This window comes from Fomitiporia mediterranea, assembly GCF_000271605.1.
Source record: "Fomitiporia mediterranea MF3/22 unplaced genomic scaffold FOMMEscaffold_4, whole genome shotgun sequence".
In the NCBI taxonomy this organism is placed as follows: domain Eukaryota; kingdom Fungi; phylum Basidiomycota; class Agaricomycetes; order Hymenochaetales; family Hymenochaetaceae; genus Fomitiporia; species Fomitiporia mediterranea.
The window spans coordinates 1,821,597-1,840,189 of NW_006760389.1; the positions used below are offsets into that span (position 1 = coordinate 1,821,597).

The window sequence follows — 18,593 nt, forward strand, 5'->3', positions numbered from 1 at the left end:
TACAGATGTAAACAGTAGTTTACATTGACTGTAGGAACTAATTTCTATTACACTAGTACTTCTTGTGTTTTACACTTAGTATAATACAAATAATAAAAGTAATTGTATTCTGATACATATAAGCTTACATATATCCAGAAACATATTATTATAGTACTTAATAGTATATCTATCTTATATAATATGTTAATAAGACAGAATTATTTTAATATATATTATATAATTGGTCCAGAGGTCCGGACTGGGTTCGGACCTGGACTGGACTGCTGGTCCAGTCCACAAGAGGTCCAGCTGGGTCCGGTCCGAGGTCCAGGATTTCATAAGAAATCGGTCCTGGTCCGGTTCACGGTCCAGCAAAAACCTGTCTGGACCGGACCTGGACCGGACCGCGGCAACTATATCAAGATTTCAACGAGTGCTCTGATCTTCTAATGAGGTGGTAGTTTGGTAATGATCTCCGTTTTCTATTTTTACCGTTACAAGTATTGATCTGCGATTGTCTCATCATCTCACCTCCGACTTTTACTCAGTCGACTGATTTATTTCATCAAAGAATACACAATTTCCATGGTACAGTATCTGTAAAGAGCATATAATCTGCAAATCCAGATTTCGTATATACCTGTTCCCGAAGTTGATGCTTCAATAATACACTACAATAAACTTCGTCAAAGCGGGGTTGAAAAGCCGTTGCGTTCTCTTCCTATTCTTCCCTATAAAGACCGACAGTTACCTTGTCTGCACAGATTTCTGAAACGGGTATCACGGGGTGTACGTTTTTCAATCTGTGTATCCATCTAACCATTGGATCAGTTGTCGCTGTCTCCATCTATTCCTGTTGAAGCATCCGTTGTGTACCTTGTGACATCAAGGACCCGTTTTATAAAAAGAAAGGAGCGTGCCGGGTCATCAGTCATCTTGTTTTTGGCCATTCCACAGCGTCTGGCGTACATATATAGGTACATTTGTCTGTGCTATGTGTAGCAGGTTCAATATCAGCAATACGACAAAGGGATGGCTAGTAATGCTTCGACTCCGTTTGGCACACAGGCCTTGTCTGGGTCATTTGAGATGCTCCGGCAGGTTGCACAAGATGAGCAATCAGTCAAAGTATGTGCTCTATTCCTTATACCGTGCATGGAGTCTAATTTCTTTTCCAGTACGTAGCAGGTGGATAACTCGTTTAAAGACCGTTCAGAATAATGAGATTGATTGAGTTGCAACCTCAGTTTCAGCGTTCGTAGTTATGTTATATAGTAACCTTTTAACGCTCCCAGAGTAAGTCCTTCTCTAACCTGTACACAGCTTAAAATATTTTAATATAATACTTTGCAGAGAGGCATGTGCAAAAAAAGTTGTACTGACAAGAAAAGCCTGCTGAATAATTACCCTAGCTTCTGCTGTTCTGGGATTCGAGGTGCACAAACGGTTCCGTCCTATTTTTTATGGTCAGATGGCCAGTACTGTCGGAGAGCCTGCTCTTCTTAATTTGTGAGCCGTTGATTTTGCTTCAAACTTTTGATCTTATATTCTAATGCAATCTGATATTTTCATTTCAGATTTGTTGAATTCCGGAAAATCTTCTATTGTGAGTACAATTTATCTCGAAGTGAATAAAAGTTCTTCTGACCACTGCCTGAAAGTTGTCAGTCGTTCTTTCAGATAAATATAAGTATTGAAAATGAATCATTTATTTTACTTAAGTTGTAAAGTAGAAATGCATCTCTCCACGTGGTGAGTACCATGCATATTGTGCATTTACTAATGTTTCTAAATACTGGTGGTATGTTGCTATTGTGTACAGGGGTGCTTTAGTATTCATGATCCCTTTGCAAGGTGAATATTTTAATCTGCAAATTCTTTCTCAGATGATAATACTAATATTCTCTGGAGCCATTATTATACTACGCACTACTGCTCTGTGGGGAAAGAGCCGATCTATCATTTATGTACTTCTTTCAACCACTATTGTGAGTGAAAACAAAACTAACAGCTGTATTTGCGCGTTCATAAAGACAATCGCGACTTGCAATTTTTCAGGCCACGGACTTAACATTACTTGTCCTATTGATTCGGATCAGTATTGAGGAGAACCGTATGTTCTGTTTTTCGCCTCTTTATATGCTTTTTACTTATTTATACTCCAAGTACGATTCGGAGAGCAGGTTAGCTCGTTATTCATACCACTTCTTGGTTGCCAAGGCAGGATAATCGGATTCGATTCTGATACTGTGATGCCTATCTTTGTCACAATGACTGCATTTGACACAGTAATATTTGGCCTGACGTTATACAGGGCCCTCCAATCAGGTATGAACACACTTCCAGTCCTCGACTTATACACAATTCATTAACAACTGTATTTTCTAGCTCATAGAGCACGTCTCGTTACTGTCCTCGTTCGAGACGGTTTCTTCTATTACAGTGTCATGTTTGGTGAGGACCTCAGAATCGAAAATCCCTGCTACAATGCATCCATCTAATTTCAATTTTCGACAAGGCATATCTATTTCTGCAGTCACTTTCGGCTTAATTCTGCCCATCGAGCGAAGTTCGCTGACTGCACTATTCCAACCCGTCGTCAAAGCCAGCTTTTGTGTTGTTGGTAGCAGAATATCTCTCAACCTCCGAGAGGCGGCAAGAAAGACTGTAGATGCTTGGCAGAACGAGATCTTCAACGTAGATGGTGTTTGACATGGTATTTCTGGTTCAATATTAGTTTTCCTGTGTTGAAACACATTGCTTTAAAAGAATGGACTATACCATAATTGATGATGGATTTCAGACATGCCTTGAGTGGAATGAAGCATTATGATAACCTGAATTCATGGAGTAGAGCTGAGACGAATGTTTTTTTACTGACTCGTTATCTCGGATCTGGGCCTTTGAGGTACTCGATGGCTCACTGGAATGATCTGTAATGGGCGGCCTGTAATCAGCAATCCGTTCCTAACACTCAACCTCCTGTTGACTCATCAGGAACGAGAAATGGAGGGGAGGACAATCTATCTCAAAAACGGCTGAGATGTCGTCGTGAAATCACAAGGACGGAGTCTCGATTAGTAAGTAATTCCGTCCATCCGCTCAGTTGTGTTGTTCGTTCCAGCTGCACCTGTTCGGACGTAGGCTCGGAATTGACTGGTCAAGTTGCATTACGGTATATGCGATAAAGTGTGGGTTTTCAGTCGAGTTTCACGGTGGCAGTATAAGACGGTGTGACATTGTAGAGCAAGCAGGAAGAATTTGCGAATATGTCGGACAATATTTTAGTTGCGTGGCGTCTTCTAAGTCGTTCCGTATCATCCATCCATCCATCCAGTCAGATGCCTTTAGACGAGTGGAGTGGAGTCGGACGGATCCTGCTAGTAGCCCCCATCGAATGCTCTAAGTACATGAAGTAGGGTGAGTGGTGGATATTTAATCTTCTGGATGGGGAAGGGGTTCGGAGGCAAGCAGCGCCGGGAGGAAATGCGATTCGTCTACTATTGAGAGGCGGATTGGGGCGGCTGCGAGGGCCGCTTTGATGTTCGGGGCGTCACTGTTTGTAAATAAAAAATCCATTCAGACGCAATTCAAGGCACATTAATTTTAAATAGGATATCGAGAAAGTACGAATGACAGCTCGTGTCGCTGCGGTCACTGCGGATGCCGGCACGATGTACAAAATAACGAACTAACCGGTCGAAAACAGAAGAAAACGAAGTTCATACTTACTCACGCGCCACGCGGATCACGGCGTCGTCAACGTCGTTCTCATGCGCGTATCCGTTGACAACAACTGCGCTGTGATGTTGTTCCGTTGTCGTTGTTCTTGCGCAGCGAAACCGCAGTACGTCAACGTACGTCCCTGCACCACTCGCGCCAAAAGACTGAGCGAGTGCGCCTTGGATTGTTTTGCGAAACGTGAGCTCGTCACCGAAGCGCCCATGAGCGCTGTCGGCGCGGACATGGAGGTAGGTGTACATTTTACAGGACTGTTGCAACTTGAGCTTGGTGCTTAGTCGGAGCCGGAATCTCGGACAGCGCGAGCGCAAGTGCGGCGCATTTATTTTATTTATTTACCGTATTGATTGATCGGTATTTCCCCTTTTGGGTTGTCGCGGTCGCACTTTCTTGCGAGTGGCCGCGTCGATCGGCAACAAACACTTCCTCTGGAAATTCTCAGAAAAATGCTCTTGGCAAATTGTCGCGAGCTGATGCGATGGCAGCAGAAATAGATCGAAAATCAAGCCTGCTGCTGTCAACTTCGTAGCTGCGAACGAGGGGAAAGAGTGGAAGTTGACGCGGGGCGCAGCTGGAGAAATGAGAAATGACACCACGAAAGTGAATTAGTGATGTAAGCTGACAGCTGCAAAGGATATCGCGTGCCGTCCTGATTGCCTGTTATAAGTTTGGTCTGACGATCATTCACTGCTACATCTCTCCACGTCCTCGTCTTGCCATCTCTCTTATCCTCTCCCGCACTCTATTTCGCTCCATATCTCTCCCACGTCAACATTATTATTAACAATCTAGCTCGACGATAAAGACCAGCTATGCTGGCCTCCTTCTCATCGCTTCTCCCATCCGGTATTGGCTTCGGTGGGAATAAGGACGAGCGTGAGCGCGAGAGACAGGACAAAGAACGTGAAAGGGAGCGCGCCACCGAGGAGGAAACTCCGCGCCCAAATGACAACGATGGTAAGCTGAAAGACAATGCTGTCGACGAGCAAGGTGTCAAGAAGAAGCGGGAGCGTAATCCGAACGAGGTCCGTCTAATCTGCCACGCACGCTACTCTACAAGCTGACACGACGCCATCGTTGATTCTCCACCTGTCTTTTGATCACTCTGCAGACGTTCATCGTCGTGCGACCGCCGCCGTCGGTGTCAAATCATCCGCTCAATTTACAGCTTCAGCTAGTCCCACCTCAAGCGAAGGAGCGATCCGTCTCTGGAACATCTTCCGCTTCCGGTCTGTCGAACATGTCAAATCGTGCTTCTGTAGACTACTCTGCTCAAGCGCCCGAAGAAGGCGGTGAGACGCTCTCACGCGCCGAATCATTGCACTCAAGCAGTTCCAATCTGACCTCATTCTACGCGTCATCCTCGTCGGTGTCTATGTCTTCAATCGCGTCGTCTGCCTCCACGACCTCGGCCGGAGGTGGCCGCCGCATGATTGTGCCACTGTATAATCTTAGCGCGCATAATGTTATGACTAACACTGTACTTGACGCCGGTACCGACGCAAAGGTCGCAAAGTTTCACAAACGAAGTATGGAGGTACTTGGACTCGCCATTCTCGAATGTGTCGAGGTCTGGCCGAGCTACGGGCGCAGGGGGACGGGCCATATCGCGTTCCTGAGCGCATCAAATGGAGCAAACGCCGGCGCTGCCGCTGGTACACTTGGTGAGTTTGCACTTCATCATGTTTCTTATTAGTGTATGCATTCTTACTAAAAATGTGAATCCCGAAATCTGCAAAATCTAAGACGCCGAACCTCAGGCCGTGACGCCAACTTCCTCGGCAATCTCGCTCTCTTCAGCGGGTTCGCACCCGCCACATGTGCATACAACACCTACGCAGGCGACGTCGAAGGCAGCGACGTCATCCAGTTACACATCTCGAGGCAGCGTCACGCCGACGCCGTCACAATCTGGCGCCAAGCGTATTTTTGGCAAGATATTCAAGAAACGGGATGGTCAAGGCACAGATATTGCCGAATCCGGCGGATCACATTCGCGAAGCGGTTCCGTGACAATTGACATCCGAGGTCTGGTGGTTGCGTCGCCTCCTGGCAGCGAATCCGGTCACGGGTCGGGCTTTAGTCCTGTTGGTGCAAGTAAGCGTCGGTCACTCAACGCGTCCTCTCCGACGCCATCGCACTTCACTATACCGCCAGTTCCGGGTCAACCATCAGGCACCCAACCGTTCTTACAGCCGGCAATTCTCGGCATACAGCCGACCCTATCTGCACCATCACACCCCCCTGCTGGTCGTCCAACACGATACGTGTGGATAGTGCGGAAATGGCTCAAAGGATCTGAAGGCGGGCTGCTCGGCGGTGTCATGCGCGGCGTGGGTATGGTGGGTGCTGGCATTGGCATGTCCGGCTTGGCCGAACGCGCTGGCGGAGGCATTCCAGGTTCATCTATGGGTTCCAGTGGGAATGGAATCGATGCAGGCGTGGAAGTGCGATTTGAGTGGGTTCGGGGGCAATCGAAGAGCCAGGAAAAAGGAAGACGACGTAAGAGCGCTGGGCAAGCGGCCCTCGGGAAGCGCGGTAGTACGAATTTCTCGCAGGAGGAAGGCGGCGCCTCGCGTTCCCGAAGAAGTCTTGCGACTGAAGTGCCTGGTGGACGTCAAGAGAAAAGTAGAAGTCGTGCTCGAAAGGCAGATGCAGCGTCCGGGGCTGGACCTACAACACCCCGTATGTCTGGTGAATCAAAACGATCGGTTGAGCAGGCTTCGCGTGATTCGCGGACGAACTCGTTAACTAGTGCGAGTTTGTCCGAAGAGGCGCAGGCTGCACTACGAGGAAGTGCTATAGAAGAGGACGATGGAGAGGAGAGCGACCCTGAAGATTCGGAAACACCTTGGTCGTGCACGGTCGTTGTGTCAAGCATGCCCTCCAATCCCTCGAAATTATGGGAATATGAGCCTGTTGAATTACATCATCCTCTTGGAAAAGAACACTCCCGACGCTCTCAAATCAGTAGCACATATGAAGGATCTTCCTCTGCCGGGACTGCGACCGCGGTTCCTCCTACTTCTACTTCAAGTGACGCGCAAATTCCGCCTCCGCCACCGCCAAAATCCCGACCAGATGCACCGGGAACGCTTCTCAGGCTCAAAGTCGGTGCGCTCTCGCCAGCACCGCACCACCCCAAAGTCGTCGCACAACTCAAGGTACCCTACCCACTACCTGATATCGAAGTTGCACGTGCGCGACTTCGACGGAGGGTTCTTACACCCGCTGGAGTTGCTCGGCCTGTCTCATCGCGTCCTGGGACGTCTGGAGCTGGTGGTGGTGATCGGGACGAACGAGATCGCCCGCGAACGCGGAGTATGTTCGGCGGTAATGGTGGGAGTAATGGGGGAGGAGGAGGGCCTGATGATGAAGGTTTGATATTAACTGCGGAAGAGATTAAGGACGTGCTTAGTTGTACGGCGTTTTGGATTGTCGTACGGGAGGGATTTGGGGGTGTTGGGAAGGTTAATCGGAAGGGTGATGGGTGGCGAATTCGAGGGTGATAGTATGGATTTCCTGGAATACTCTTTTTCCCTATCTATATGGGCTCCTTCCTTGGAAAAGTTCACCATGTTTTGGGTCTTTTTGGTCTCCTCCTATTACGTATGCATGTAACGATGTATTACTTTTCTTTTCTTTTTGTCTTGGTATATCGTATACTGTGTTACAAGTGCACATCTTACTTTACGACCCTTCATGACCCCCATTGTTTCGTTTTAAATGTTTATCCCGTTCTCGTTCGTCTATTATCTCTATACATAACCTCACCTCGAACGGAATGGGATATGACATCTCTCTCCTTGTTCTCTTTCCTTTCTAGCTCGTCATCTTGGTATCTGTATGGGAACTTAATTACTGGAATATAATCAATCTTGCTGTAGTTCTGTTCCTTTTTTCCGTCTAAGATTTTGAAAGAAAATTGTTTTATTATTATCTTCGAAATGTATGTATCTGTACAGGCAGAACAGTTTCTATCAAGTATAGTTACTTGACTCGTTCCTATATATAATGCTCTCTCATTAAGTTTGTAATTCTAAATACAATAATTCTGAAGTGGTCTGGTTATTGCTCCTTTTGGAACCTTGCATTGTCGCCCGGGGAAATCCGATCATGCCTCGGACTTGGTCTAGCACTATGAAAGTAACTCGTATCCTGACGTTGTGCTTGGAAGTCTGTAGACAGTCTAACAGTGGAATGTGTAGGTTGTCAAGAAGTTATTTAAGCTTGAATCAACACACAAGTACACAAAATCCATTTTCTTTGTATTTTGAAACTGACTACTTTGTCTTTCGATGCAAACGAGTGCTATAATTACTTTAGACTACGCAGCGCCAACAACACTTTGCAACGCATAAGCTCACTTTAAAGCCAACAGTGTTATTCGTGTGAGTTGAATTGCTCCTTCCCTTGCTTCAGCAGTTCGAATATTTAGTGATCAAAGTTCCACATTCTTTCACAGATAGTCTTCAGGTTAGGATAATGTCAGAATCGGAGTGGCCTTTTGTCTTGAAAGACCTGGTGCCTTTGATTCAAGATAAGTCCACCAGTCAAAAAGTCGATCCTAACTGGACGTGTGCAAAGCATAGCAAGGACAATTATATGCCACGACAGCTAAAACTTATAGGCGACATTGGAAAAGGGTCATTTGCCAGAGTATTTGTAAGTCCACAGACTTCCCCTTCTTCCACATACGAAGTAAAACGTATTTGATTGAGACGTAATTCTGTTAGCTTAATGAACGAGATGACCTCATAGAAGACGGACGACCGAAGAAGTTTGCTGCCAAAGTAGTCTTCAAAGAGATGAATCCTCGTGGGTATGAATGGATTAAAGCCAAGAAATATGATGAAAAGAAAGAGGCATGGAGGTCCGCAAGGAACGAGGCAAAGATATTAGGAAGACTAAAGCACGAGCAAGTGGTAAGTTCAAGAAATTATCTGAGACAGAAGGTAAGGTGACTAATGCGTGAAGATAAACTACTTTGGAGCATTCGAGAACAAAATTTGTTGGGTCATTATTCTTGACTACGCTCGTGGAGGAAACCTAGATGACCGACTGCGTCGTGCTAAGCAGTTCAGTGAACCGGTTACAGCACACTATTTAAGGTGCGATTCTTACTTTATGGTTTCTCAATCGATATTACAACTAACCTCGTATTTGGAGGCAAATGCTAAAAGCAATAGTTTACATTCATTCAAAGCACGTAATACACAGAGACATCAAGTAGGCCGCATGTTCTGTATGAGAGATTAGTATGCAGTGGCTTATTGCTATTTTCTAGACCTGGAAATTTTCTCATTAAAGACGCATATAGCCATTCCTCTGACCCCACTAAAGACAATCTTTTACTAAGCAACTTCGGATGGTAAGCGCAGCTTCACCCATTCCTGTACAACCTAACCAGCAATTCGCCTAGTGCTGTCCATAGCAAAGATAATATGGTATGGAATGTTTGTGGAAGTAACGGCTTTGTGGCACCAGAAATTACTAGGCTATCTGATTCGGAGCAAAAATGGTATACAGAAACAGTAGACATTTGGTCGCTTGGGTAATCACTTACTTTGGCGCTCTTTATACGGGAGACTGGCTCATCCTCCTCAGATCAACAGCATTCACACTCTTAACCGGGCGTCTTGTAACCGAAGAAATCCCAGAACATGCAATACCTACCACACTCCCTGTTTCACGTGATATTGAAATAGCACAGGCCATCACCAATGACCACATTGAGAAGTACATTCTACCCAAACTACCACATGGTATAAGCAAAAAAGGTAAGCTACTGTAGAGGAGCTCTACATGTGGAAGCAGTGTCTTACTATATGTCAATCAAATGTAAAGCACGAGATTTCATGCATTGCTGTCTAAACATCAATCCAAACAGACCATCTGCAGAATCCCTTCTGGAAAATGGGGTTAGAGTCTAGACTGCTCACATATGACTAATGCTAAGTACTAATATTTTAATTTTTATAGTTTAAGACAGTTGAGAACAACAGTAATACAAGTAATAAGTCTGACCCAATGAATAAACAGAAGAGCTTAAAGAATGCCAGTGAAAAAGGAGGACATACTACTAGAAGGCAGGACTCAGACAAGAAGTAAATCTTTATCTGTAAGATTAATAGATTATTCTGTTTATGTTGTTTCTGCAATAAGAGATTCTTTCTATCCTTTCTATTCTAAAATATTTTTTGCTTCTACTAGTTTTTCTTCTATATTTATCCAATGTATGTACTAGTAAAATAGCATTCTTAATTAGCTTGATATTATTTTGTACATGAGCTTAAGCTTAGTAATAGAAATTAGAGATTATAGAAGATAACTTTTGACTATACAAATTATAATGGTGAGCACAGAAGGGTAGGAATTGGAGAATGGTAGAACTATTACAGATATCTATACAACTTGCAGACAAAAGTCAAGAAAGATTTGGTATGTATATAAGAAAAGAAATTATTTTATATCTGTCTGGCTGTATTATTATTGGTCAAATCACGTGCAGTATACCTCATAATTTGGACTGGTTGGTCCATATTTTGTTTGTCTGCTTTGCAACACTCGTCTGTCCTTGTTGAGTTGGCATCGGCACAAGCCAACGTCCGTCCAAACCGCTTTCATTGGTCCCTAGCTTCAGCCATAAGGAAAATTTTGGTGCAGAAAATTAGCTGAGTATTTCACGACCCTTTCCAATGTCACTTATTACATAACACCTGAAGCACGACTATCGGACGCTTTCCACACTCTAAGAATCTTAGACTCTGAAACGCCACTGATCGCACCAGACATGATGGAAGACACCTCAATAATTCCTTCTTGACGGCCTGTTTATATACCTGCTAGAGCTTGATTGCTGAACTTTGTGCCACAATATATTGAAGAAGTCTTATGCAACGACCCGCCAATGTCGCACTGGCATTCGGCTTTCCCTCATGGGCGGTCAATAAACTTCCATTTTATCAAAGCATGTTGACGCTGCATACAACAATACAGCATAACAATACAACAACTGTGTAGCATGACGGCAAGCCACGGCAATAACTTGTTTAACAATCCGGATCGGACTCAAGTCAGCGAATATGTACATTTGCGACTTCTTCAGCGGTTCCCGGTCTGTGGCTGCCTATACACTCGGCACGTGCTTCAGGTCCCCATGCAGCCTACGAGCATATGTTTTTAGTCCAATTCCTTGCTGGAATTCCCCGGAATTCGCCTGCAGATGTACACCTTTATTTGGCAATTCAAGTGGCTGCGTTTTCGCTAGGTGATTGATCCATACGCATTGCCCTATTTTGGAGTGTATATCTCTTTCCATGAAAAGTAAGATCACATCATCACTTGTTACTTCAACGCTCTGAGCGCTCACCGCATTGAACAATGCAGATCAGGAACAAGCAGAGCACAACGCAACCACAAGACATCACCAACGTGTTGCTAGGTCAGGAAAGTTCCCGAAGTCAAATTCTACGAAGACAGGTGGCTCCAGAATTTGATTCATCAAATATCAAATACACTCGGTGCCAGTAAACGACCTTCTCAAGAGGAACCACAAGTCCGGTTGCTGTCTAGGTCTCAGTCTTTACCTGCTGCCGTTATACCTCCACAAGTTTTTCCGTCGTGGTTCTCCCGCGAAAGCAGGATAATAGTTTTGCGCATAAACTCTGATTCTTCTTTCTTGAGTCATCTGCATATGTGTGTCTGCATGCAGGCACATAGTCTCAGGACCATATGAAGTGGACGCCACGATGTGAAACGGTTCTTAGAACCAGTCAATGTATGTGCATTTAGGAGAAGACTGCAGTGTCATTTCATGAGCCGGTTATCGGAGGAACATATAATAATTCTCACGCAGTGAGTTCTACCACGCATTATCATCCGCTTTGGAGGAGATAGCTAATTCATTTCATGTATCCGATTCACTCCATTGGATTTGATTGTAAGCTTATCCGTATACTATTGTAGATACGTTTTACCGTCCGTTCTGCGCCGTTCCCATTCATAAATTGCAAAGAAGAAGATTATGACTACTTGCTGTGTTGAGTAGTTGTGGCATGTTAACAATGTACCACCGGAGCCAATTTGAGGTAAGCAATTCCCTAACTCCTTGATTCCATGCCTCGCGGAGTCATCTCAGTCTAGGGGGGTGGAACTGCGCTAGTACAGCTGAAGTATCAATACAAAATGCACTTTCAGCATTGAAAAAGTTTAGAGCGTGTCCCCCTCAGTGTTTTTACCATCTACTTCCCTTCACGCCATTAAATGGAAGAAATAAATGTATTGCAATGCGGGTTCCTTGAGACACGACCTTCAATGTTAGGCTATCCACTGGGAATAATTTTCTTAAATAGCACAAAATAAGGCATTTTGTCGTTGCCGCATTACTTCCCTTCCCTTCTTGCCATTCTATCTACGACATAATCTCGGTCTGGGGGACCATGCTTGTCTGAAGACAACTGCATTGGTACTGTTATACCTGCACTAGACTTTTACGCAATGCCACTGCCTTCTCAAATACAGGAAAATTTTCAAACGACAATGTATCATGTAGCGCTCGAGCGTTTAGTTATGCCGCAAAACATACGCGCGCATATGGTACTGTCTACACCATTATTATGAGCAAAATTGGATGCCTGTGACAGCGGAGGAAGCATACTACCGTCCTACGAACAAAGAAGGAAAGCATCACTCTATTTCTAGCATAGCAAAGTCTTGTTTTGCACATTTAGATAAAAGCGTCACATTAATTCGATACCCTAACGTAATATGTATACCATTTTGTGCGTAACGTATAGCGGGTCGGATCCACAGGTGTCAGGAGCCAATCCAGTTCGATCGATAGGCTAACCCCCCGTAAACCTCTCATGAACATAAACGCAATGGATAGAGATAGAAATGTCAGACACGCTGATAGGGCGGAGACAGTCAAACAAAATTACTGAATCCACGCCCGATTTTCTGTGCCGATATGATGCTCTTCCCCACCAGAAAAATCTTAACGCCCATGAATTCACGGAGGCGCAAGTAACCAAGGTGGGACAAGTCATTTCGAAAGAAGTGATCGGCCAACTCAGAGAAAGCATTGAACAACACGCCAGCGAAAGATGAGCGCTAGGGTGTCGTGATATCAATAATACATCTACGAACAGGGTGAACCAATTCATCACATCGAAGCGAGTTTATGTCCGACTTACTACGGATATGAAATGGCAGCCTTGTCTAACACCAACATTACCGTTCCCGAGTACAGTGTAAACATAGTACGTGCAACGTCGCCTTATCCTCGCTTCTCACTTACTTTTCGCAGTCCAGATGAGCCCCGATCATATCGACACCTGATACCGAAAATACTGAGAGCTCGCTCAAACTGTCTATATCCGGGTGACGGGTGCAACAAAATGTCAGGCAAGGAATAAAGCTTATGGCCGTTATTAATCGAGCCACAGCTAAATAGATGCCTTTAGTAGAACAGTTCTTCTCTCCCGTATTAGTAACTCAACTACCCATCGCAGAAGGAGTAGAGAGCAGTTGCCGGGATGGAGTAATTCCTGTAGACAAAACTGTCTTCCACACTGCGATCATTGAAATTCGGAACCTGTTGACAACAACACGTTTAATAATCGCAAGTACAGTTGAAGCGGTTCTGCAGCTCTGTTCCGCCGATAGTGATATATGTCATGAGTCGTAAAATGTAAAGGAAAGTGATACACCTGTAAAGTCTGGACAACAACACTCCAATAAATACTACCAACCCTGGAAAAAGGCAAGTCAGTGGGATTGGAAGCAGAGTGTAGAAAAGGATATGGCTGGCGTACAAGACCAGCGAACAGACGAATATCCGCATGCGTTTCGTACTTGTCCGCCGAATGATTATTAACTTTTACAACGTCAAACTGGTTTGAGACTTCGTTCCAGTGAAAAATCCGCTTGATTCCGGCCCATCTACACCATTCCAAGCACCTCCAGCACGGTCTAGCATTTCCACAGCCATTCTTAGTTATTCTCGCTACGTAGAGATCTGCTCCGTTCATTCTAGGGTCACGGCGCCGTGCATCCCACCGAGACGCCTTAAATCCGGAATCAAGAGGCACAAGGCCTTCAGGCGAGGGCAAGCTGCCGGGAGAGGTCTTCCCATCCTCGCTGCAACTGGCATCCGCACTGCTGTCGCTCATCGGTGGCGACGATTGCTTCGTACTTCGACCTCGGTCGTGACCATTCGGACTGGAACTCCGCGTCATTCTTTTCTGATATTTCTTCCCAGATTTCACATTCCGAGTACGTTTGCTCGCTGTGGGCCCCTGAAAGGCAACTTTCAGAGGCGGCAGACCCTTTGGGGATCGGCGACTGTTCTTCTCTTTCTCTTCGGACTTTTGTTGATGTTCGTGTCCGACATGGTTGTGGAGGTGCCCGTTGTGGAACGCGCCGCTCGGCCCCTTGAACCTGCTTCCTGAAAGACGGTGACATGCCCGTGAGACTGAAGATCGCATGCATCTCAGCGTGCATCGATACAGGCTTTCGATGGCCATGTCGGTGAACCTCCGCCCCATCATAATGCGGTCGATGATGATTGTGTCCCGTTGAGATAACCTTACCACCTTTCACCATAACTGCTCCAAGCTTGAAACACATGGGCGACTTCTCGGCTGCCTGCGCACATTCCGAGAGATAAAACTGCGACTTGCTCATCGTTGAAAATTTGTGTTCAAAGAAATAACGCCCTAAAATGGCTAATATAAGTAATTTCCGGTGACTGTAGAGTGTATCTGACCTACAGAATGTTCTTTGAGTGTTGTAGAGGAATAGCAAAGCAAGCGATGAATGCGATCCACTGAGAAAGCGATTCCGCCACAGATTGGAGTCACAATTTGTGCAGTTTGGCTTTGTTTGACGCCATCCCCTGTAGACTTACTGTTTTTGGCGTCCCCTTCCTCTCTCTCTCACCTCATATCTACACGACTCGAATAATTTCTCTGCTCGTTTCTGTGGGCAGATAGTTGCTTAGTATTGCCTGCTTGTTTTGAACTCTCTGTGGGCTGCAGGAAAACTCGTCTTGTGCATTACCTCGGGCACAGTCTTCCCCAAAATTTGCCAGACACATGTCGAGTGGCAAGACGCTCAGCAATGGAACGCTAGGCTTACGATTCATGCAAAATGCACTTCGCGCAAAGCAACAGGCTGCAGTAGACTTGGAACGTGCCAAGGTAAAGGACGAAGCCGAATGGGAAGTCTCTAAAGAAGTCAGAGAGGCTTTAGGGCTGGGCTCGAATTCCAGTGGCCAAACCAAGTGAGTGCCAATACATTTCCTCCATCATGTTCACATCAAAAATGGACGGTCCTCCAATGCATTCCATTCAGACAGACGATTGCCCAGGAAACCTCATATTTACCGTTTCTATTCCCATCCTTCCAAACCTCTGGTACACCATCAAATGCCGAAGATGCTGCGGAACATTTCACTTCCGCAAAACTCAGTGGGCGGCGAACCTTTGCTAAAGGAGGAGAAATTGTGTCGCCCGTGAGTATGCATTTTTCTTGATGTCATTACGAAACTTTGATGTAGCTTTATTCCGTCCTGCATAGTCGACTTCTGTAGATGGCCCTGCAGGAGCAGATGTGAAAGCGGAGGAAGATGTCACAGTGTCTTCTGAGCCCTCAACGGAGCAGCCAAAATCCCGTTTCACACGAAGTGGTGGACCACTTTCGAAGGCACGCACCAAAAAAATACTGGACCGTGCAGCTCGCTTACCTACGGAACTCTCATCCGTATCGGAGGTTCCCGTGTTGTCCATGATCTCTGGCGAGACCTCCGCCGCGGTCGGAATGGACATACGTCAGATACGCAAACTAAAAGGCAAGGAGCCCGCCCCCGTCAAGACAGAAGTCGAAGTCAAGTCTTCTACTTCTGCACCAGATTCCGGCAAAACGGTCACCAGTATCGGGAAAGGTCCATTAAGCTTCCTTCGTCCCGCAGGAGTTGATGCACCCAGAGCCTCGAGTGTGAAAGGGAAGAAGAGCAAGAAGCGAGAGCGGGATGAGGAAGGATCCGGGGCTAGTCCAAGTCCTACAACAAAGAAGACGGACTCTGAATCTACCTCTTTTGCATATAGCTCTGAAAGGCAGAGCCAAACTGCGAGGAAAAAGAAGAAACTAGAATCTGGGCTCTTTGCCGAGTCCTCTTGATGTCCTTTCGGCTGTCAATGTGTCTTCACGATGCTTACCGGCTATCGCTCCTGCGGTGATAACGAAATGTCTCTACGCCGAGTTGCCGTTACATACCAGCATGTACAGGAAACGTACGTGCGCTTCCCTTACCCGAAAGCGGTTTGGAAGATGTCACAACACTTCCTCTGAAGAGTTGGGTTTTTTGCACCACGGTCATGCTTTGCACTAGCCACGATCTTATAAAGAGCTTCAGGCGTCATACAGCGTCATAAATACATAAATATCATATACGAAATATTACTCGGACGTCAACACAGACATACTGTGCAAGTGGTTTCTGGAGCTATGGACTCATCGTTTCACTGGATATCTCTTTGTGCAAGCACAAAGCGGCAGAACATTGATTAAATGATCTCTAGAGGCGCTTCACAGAAAGGTCTGGCCTCCCGAAAAAATAATGCCGGCACCTTATCGTGTCTCACACAATTCGAGGGCCTCTTCTCCCGTACGCTCTAGAGTGATATATCTATTTCGGCGCACGCCTAGCGTCTCATCGTGTGAGTTCACCCCGAGAAATATCAAAGGGAGGGAGACGAGTTACGCGATTGAGTACAGCTCCTAAAGAGGTCTAGCGTTCTAGGAAAGCACTGCGCCTAAAAGCTACTTTACGATATGCTATTCGGGATGCGGGATAAAAGAGCCTAGAAGCTGTTCACGTATGTATTAGTAGTGCCTCGGTGTGTGGATAATAATCTATATGATTTCTCAGGTTCAACAGCCACCGCGCCGAATAATGAGTTATCACCGCAAGGTAAGGCACACGAGCTTTCAATTCATCCGCAAGTGTAGCTTACTTCTATGCAACTAGGTTAGAACATTGCTTGAGTATTTGTGTATGCATTTGCAGTGGATAACGTCACAGTTGGACACTGTTATCCCTATACGCCGCGGGCATTAACTCCGGTGTTTGAGAGGAGAGGACAAGAGCTCTTGGACCATTAAGGTGGCTCAGCAGAGGATTAGGTATTCAGAAGCGGTGGTCGCACTTTATTGTAGTCTGCTGACTATCCTGGTAGGCTTGAAGATATTCCGCGCACTTCATTGTCATAAAAGCAGACAGCACAATGTGCTTTACTAAGAATAGGTTCCATATCAAGTTCGGTGCAATGGAATGAAGAGGTAATGACTCATAGATTCTGTACGTATGAGAAAATTTGTACAAAGACTGCATTTGTTCGGGGTCTAATGAAAGCACAGGTTCGAAAGAATTTAATCGTTACGAAACGTACGAGCATTCTATAGGAGAAATGTACGTACCGCTAATGAAGAGGGATATGTCTTGTCCAAATTGCGACTGGATGAAGTTTGTGGGATAAGGTGCAACCGATTTATAACACCGTTCATAGCATCTCCTCGCCGAAAGGAATATCAATGTATAACGTTCCGACCCGATTCATGGCCGATGACTAAAAACAGGCTGGCTTCTAGCCACTCCGCTACGAGCATGCACGGAAACGAGAAGCGGTTCAATGGTAACGTTATAACGCACGCTCAGAGTTTGAGGCCTTGTCACTTCCTGTCTAGTGAAATTCACACTTACGACACGGGCGGTAAATTGTACATTTGGCAACTTTGACGATAACGTATCGTGGTGATGGTTGCTTTCCAAAGGAATCGGAGCAACATCTATGCATCCATGTAGAGCTGTACACATTAACGGAGACCAGGATAACCAGAGCAGTGGAAACGTGGGGAGGGTGTCTCAACATCCCTATCGGCTAACGGATGGCCGTGTACTGATTCTCTAGTCTCAATAGCGCATCAAGAACACGCGACTCACATTCCCTCTCGGTTTGAGACTTCTGAGCGAGAAGGCGGAACAAATTGAAATGCTTCAACGCTTTCTTCATGACCGGAGCGACCCATTTGCACCTCCGCCGTGCAGACGGATACACGCCCCGAGAGTATCCTGTCGAGCTCCGAAGATAGGCACAGAGCATCGTGAACCGAATACACACTGTCTTTCACAAATGACATTAATTGTGTTATCGTTCAGGAGCACATGTGCATGAGACGTAGGTTCTACACATTCATAATAAAACGAAGGAGCACGCACCAACTTGAACTGGTTTAGGACAGGTTTGGATGTGAGAGTTTGGTCGTCGGGGCGATGATATCCGAGATAAGAAGGGAACGAAGTAACTGTTAGGACTTCATCGGCTTTCGTCGCTCTCGTAACATGCGGCGGTCACATATTGCATCAGAATCGCATGTGCCGCTAGTCCCGGTAACGCGTGTTTCAGCAATTCGCGTTGCATAGGAGTCGCAATTCTTTACCTCTAAATGAATAGAGATAACGGCATGACGTATCGAGGCTCTGAGGCGAACCTGCCAAGTACTGCTCTGCACGTAACTCGGTCAACGGCGAGCAACGACCGACTATGGAGTCGTATACATATAGCCATTGGTAGCAATAAAGATAACAGGGAGAGATGTACTGTATCGGCGACCTAACTCCCCATACAACAAACGAGCGCCAATTGGGACACGTGCCGCACCGGGTTGCCGTACTATTGGGGGTCTTTCCCTATTGACGCGCGGTCCTGCGGAGTTTGAAAACTTACCAAACTAAGCGGCAAACTAAGCAGTAAACTGATAGACAAGTGTCCGGGTTAAAATTGTCCTTGTAGAAAAGATTTTCTGCT

General features: G+C 45.8%; 6 protein-coding genes across 6 annotated transcripts; 4 read left to right on the forward strand and 2 right to left on the reverse strand.

Annotated features, from left to right (window-relative positions):
- Nucleotides 1–2,252: 2,252 nt before the first annotated feature.
- On the forward strand, nt 2,253–2,694 carry FOMMEDRAFT_154015 (uncharacterized protein; the record flags this gene model as incomplete). The annotated part of the gene is made up of 3 exons (XM_007264597.1): nt 2,253–2,310; nt 2,371–2,436; nt 2,501–2,694. 3 exons carry the CDS (start codon nt 2,253–2,255, stop codon nt 2,692–2,694), a joined length of 318 nt encoding a protein of 105 aa, XP_007264659.1.
- Nucleotides 2,695–3,256: 562 nt separating this feature from the next.
- Nucleotides 3,257–3,965, reverse strand: FOMMEDRAFT_145603 (uncharacterized protein; the record flags this gene model as incomplete). Its single annotated transcript, XM_007264598.1, has 2 exons — nt 3,257–3,538; nt 3,715–3,965. The coding sequence occupies 2 exons, from the start codon at nt 3,963–3,965 to the stop codon at nt 3,418–3,420; spliced, it is 372 nt and encodes a 123-aa protein (XP_007264660.1). The 3' UTR covers nt 3,257–3,417.
- Nucleotides 3,966–4,436: 471 nt separating this feature from the next.
- Nucleotides 4,437–7,605, forward strand: FOMMEDRAFT_18603 (uncharacterized protein). Its single transcript, XM_007264599.1, has 3 exons — nt 4,437–4,748; nt 4,835–5,387; nt 5,470–7,605. Exons 1-3 carry the CDS (start codon nt 4,536–4,538, stop codon nt 7,230–7,232), a joined length of 2,529 nt encoding a protein of 842 aa, XP_007264661.1. The 5' UTR covers nt 4,437–4,535; the 3' UTR covers nt 7,233–7,605.
- A 603-nt stretch (nt 7,606–8,208) lies between these two features.
- On the forward strand, nt 8,209–9,675 carry FOMMEDRAFT_27173 (kinase-like protein; the record flags this gene model as incomplete). Its single annotated transcript, XM_007264600.1, has 7 exons — nt 8,209–8,388; nt 8,460–8,648; nt 8,701–8,834; nt 9,011–9,094; nt 9,134–9,277; nt 9,331–9,503; nt 9,614–9,675. The coding sequence occupies 7 exons, from the start codon at nt 8,209–8,211 to the stop codon at nt 9,673–9,675; spliced, it is 966 nt and encodes a 321-aa protein (XP_007264662.1).
- A 2,845-nt stretch (nt 9,676–12,520) lies between these two features.
- FOMMEDRAFT_18605 (uncharacterized protein) lies at nt 12,521–17,239 on the forward strand (the record flags this gene model as incomplete). Its single annotated transcript, XM_007264601.1, has 10 exons — nt 12,521–12,865; nt 12,921–13,479; nt 13,542–14,444; nt 14,499–15,010; nt 15,082–15,241; nt 15,307–16,604; nt 16,658–16,699; nt 16,757–16,911; nt 16,965–17,086; nt 17,146–17,239. Coding segments are annotated over exons 4-6 (559 nt in total), but the record flags the coding sequence as incomplete, so codon positions are not given.
- Nucleotides 17,240–17,341: 102 nt separating this feature from the next.
- FOMMEDRAFT_154021 (uncharacterized protein) lies at nt 17,342–17,888 on the reverse strand (the record flags this gene model as incomplete). Its single annotated transcript, XM_007264602.1, has 3 exons — nt 17,342–17,574; nt 17,637–17,666; nt 17,729–17,888. 3 exons carry the CDS (start codon nt 17,886–17,888, stop codon nt 17,342–17,344), a joined length of 423 nt encoding a protein of 140 aa, XP_007264664.1.
- Between the last annotated feature and the right edge of the window lie 705 nt (nt 17,889–18,593).

Excerpts from the sequence above, each read along its gene's own strand:
- FOMMEDRAFT_18603 (XM_007264599.1), top strand. The coding sequence starts at position 4,536 with ATGCTGGCCTCCTTCTCATCGCTTCTCCCATCCGGTATTGGCTTCGGT. Across the intron at positions 4,749-4,834 it reads GGGAGCGTAATCCGAACGAG|ACGTTCATCGTCGTGCGACC; the intron begins GTCCGTCTAATC and ends ATCACTCTGCAG. Across the intron at positions 5,388-5,469 it reads CGCTGCCGCTGGTACACTTG|ACGCCGAACCTCAGGCCGTG; the intron begins GTGAGTTTGCAC and ends GCAAAATCTAAG.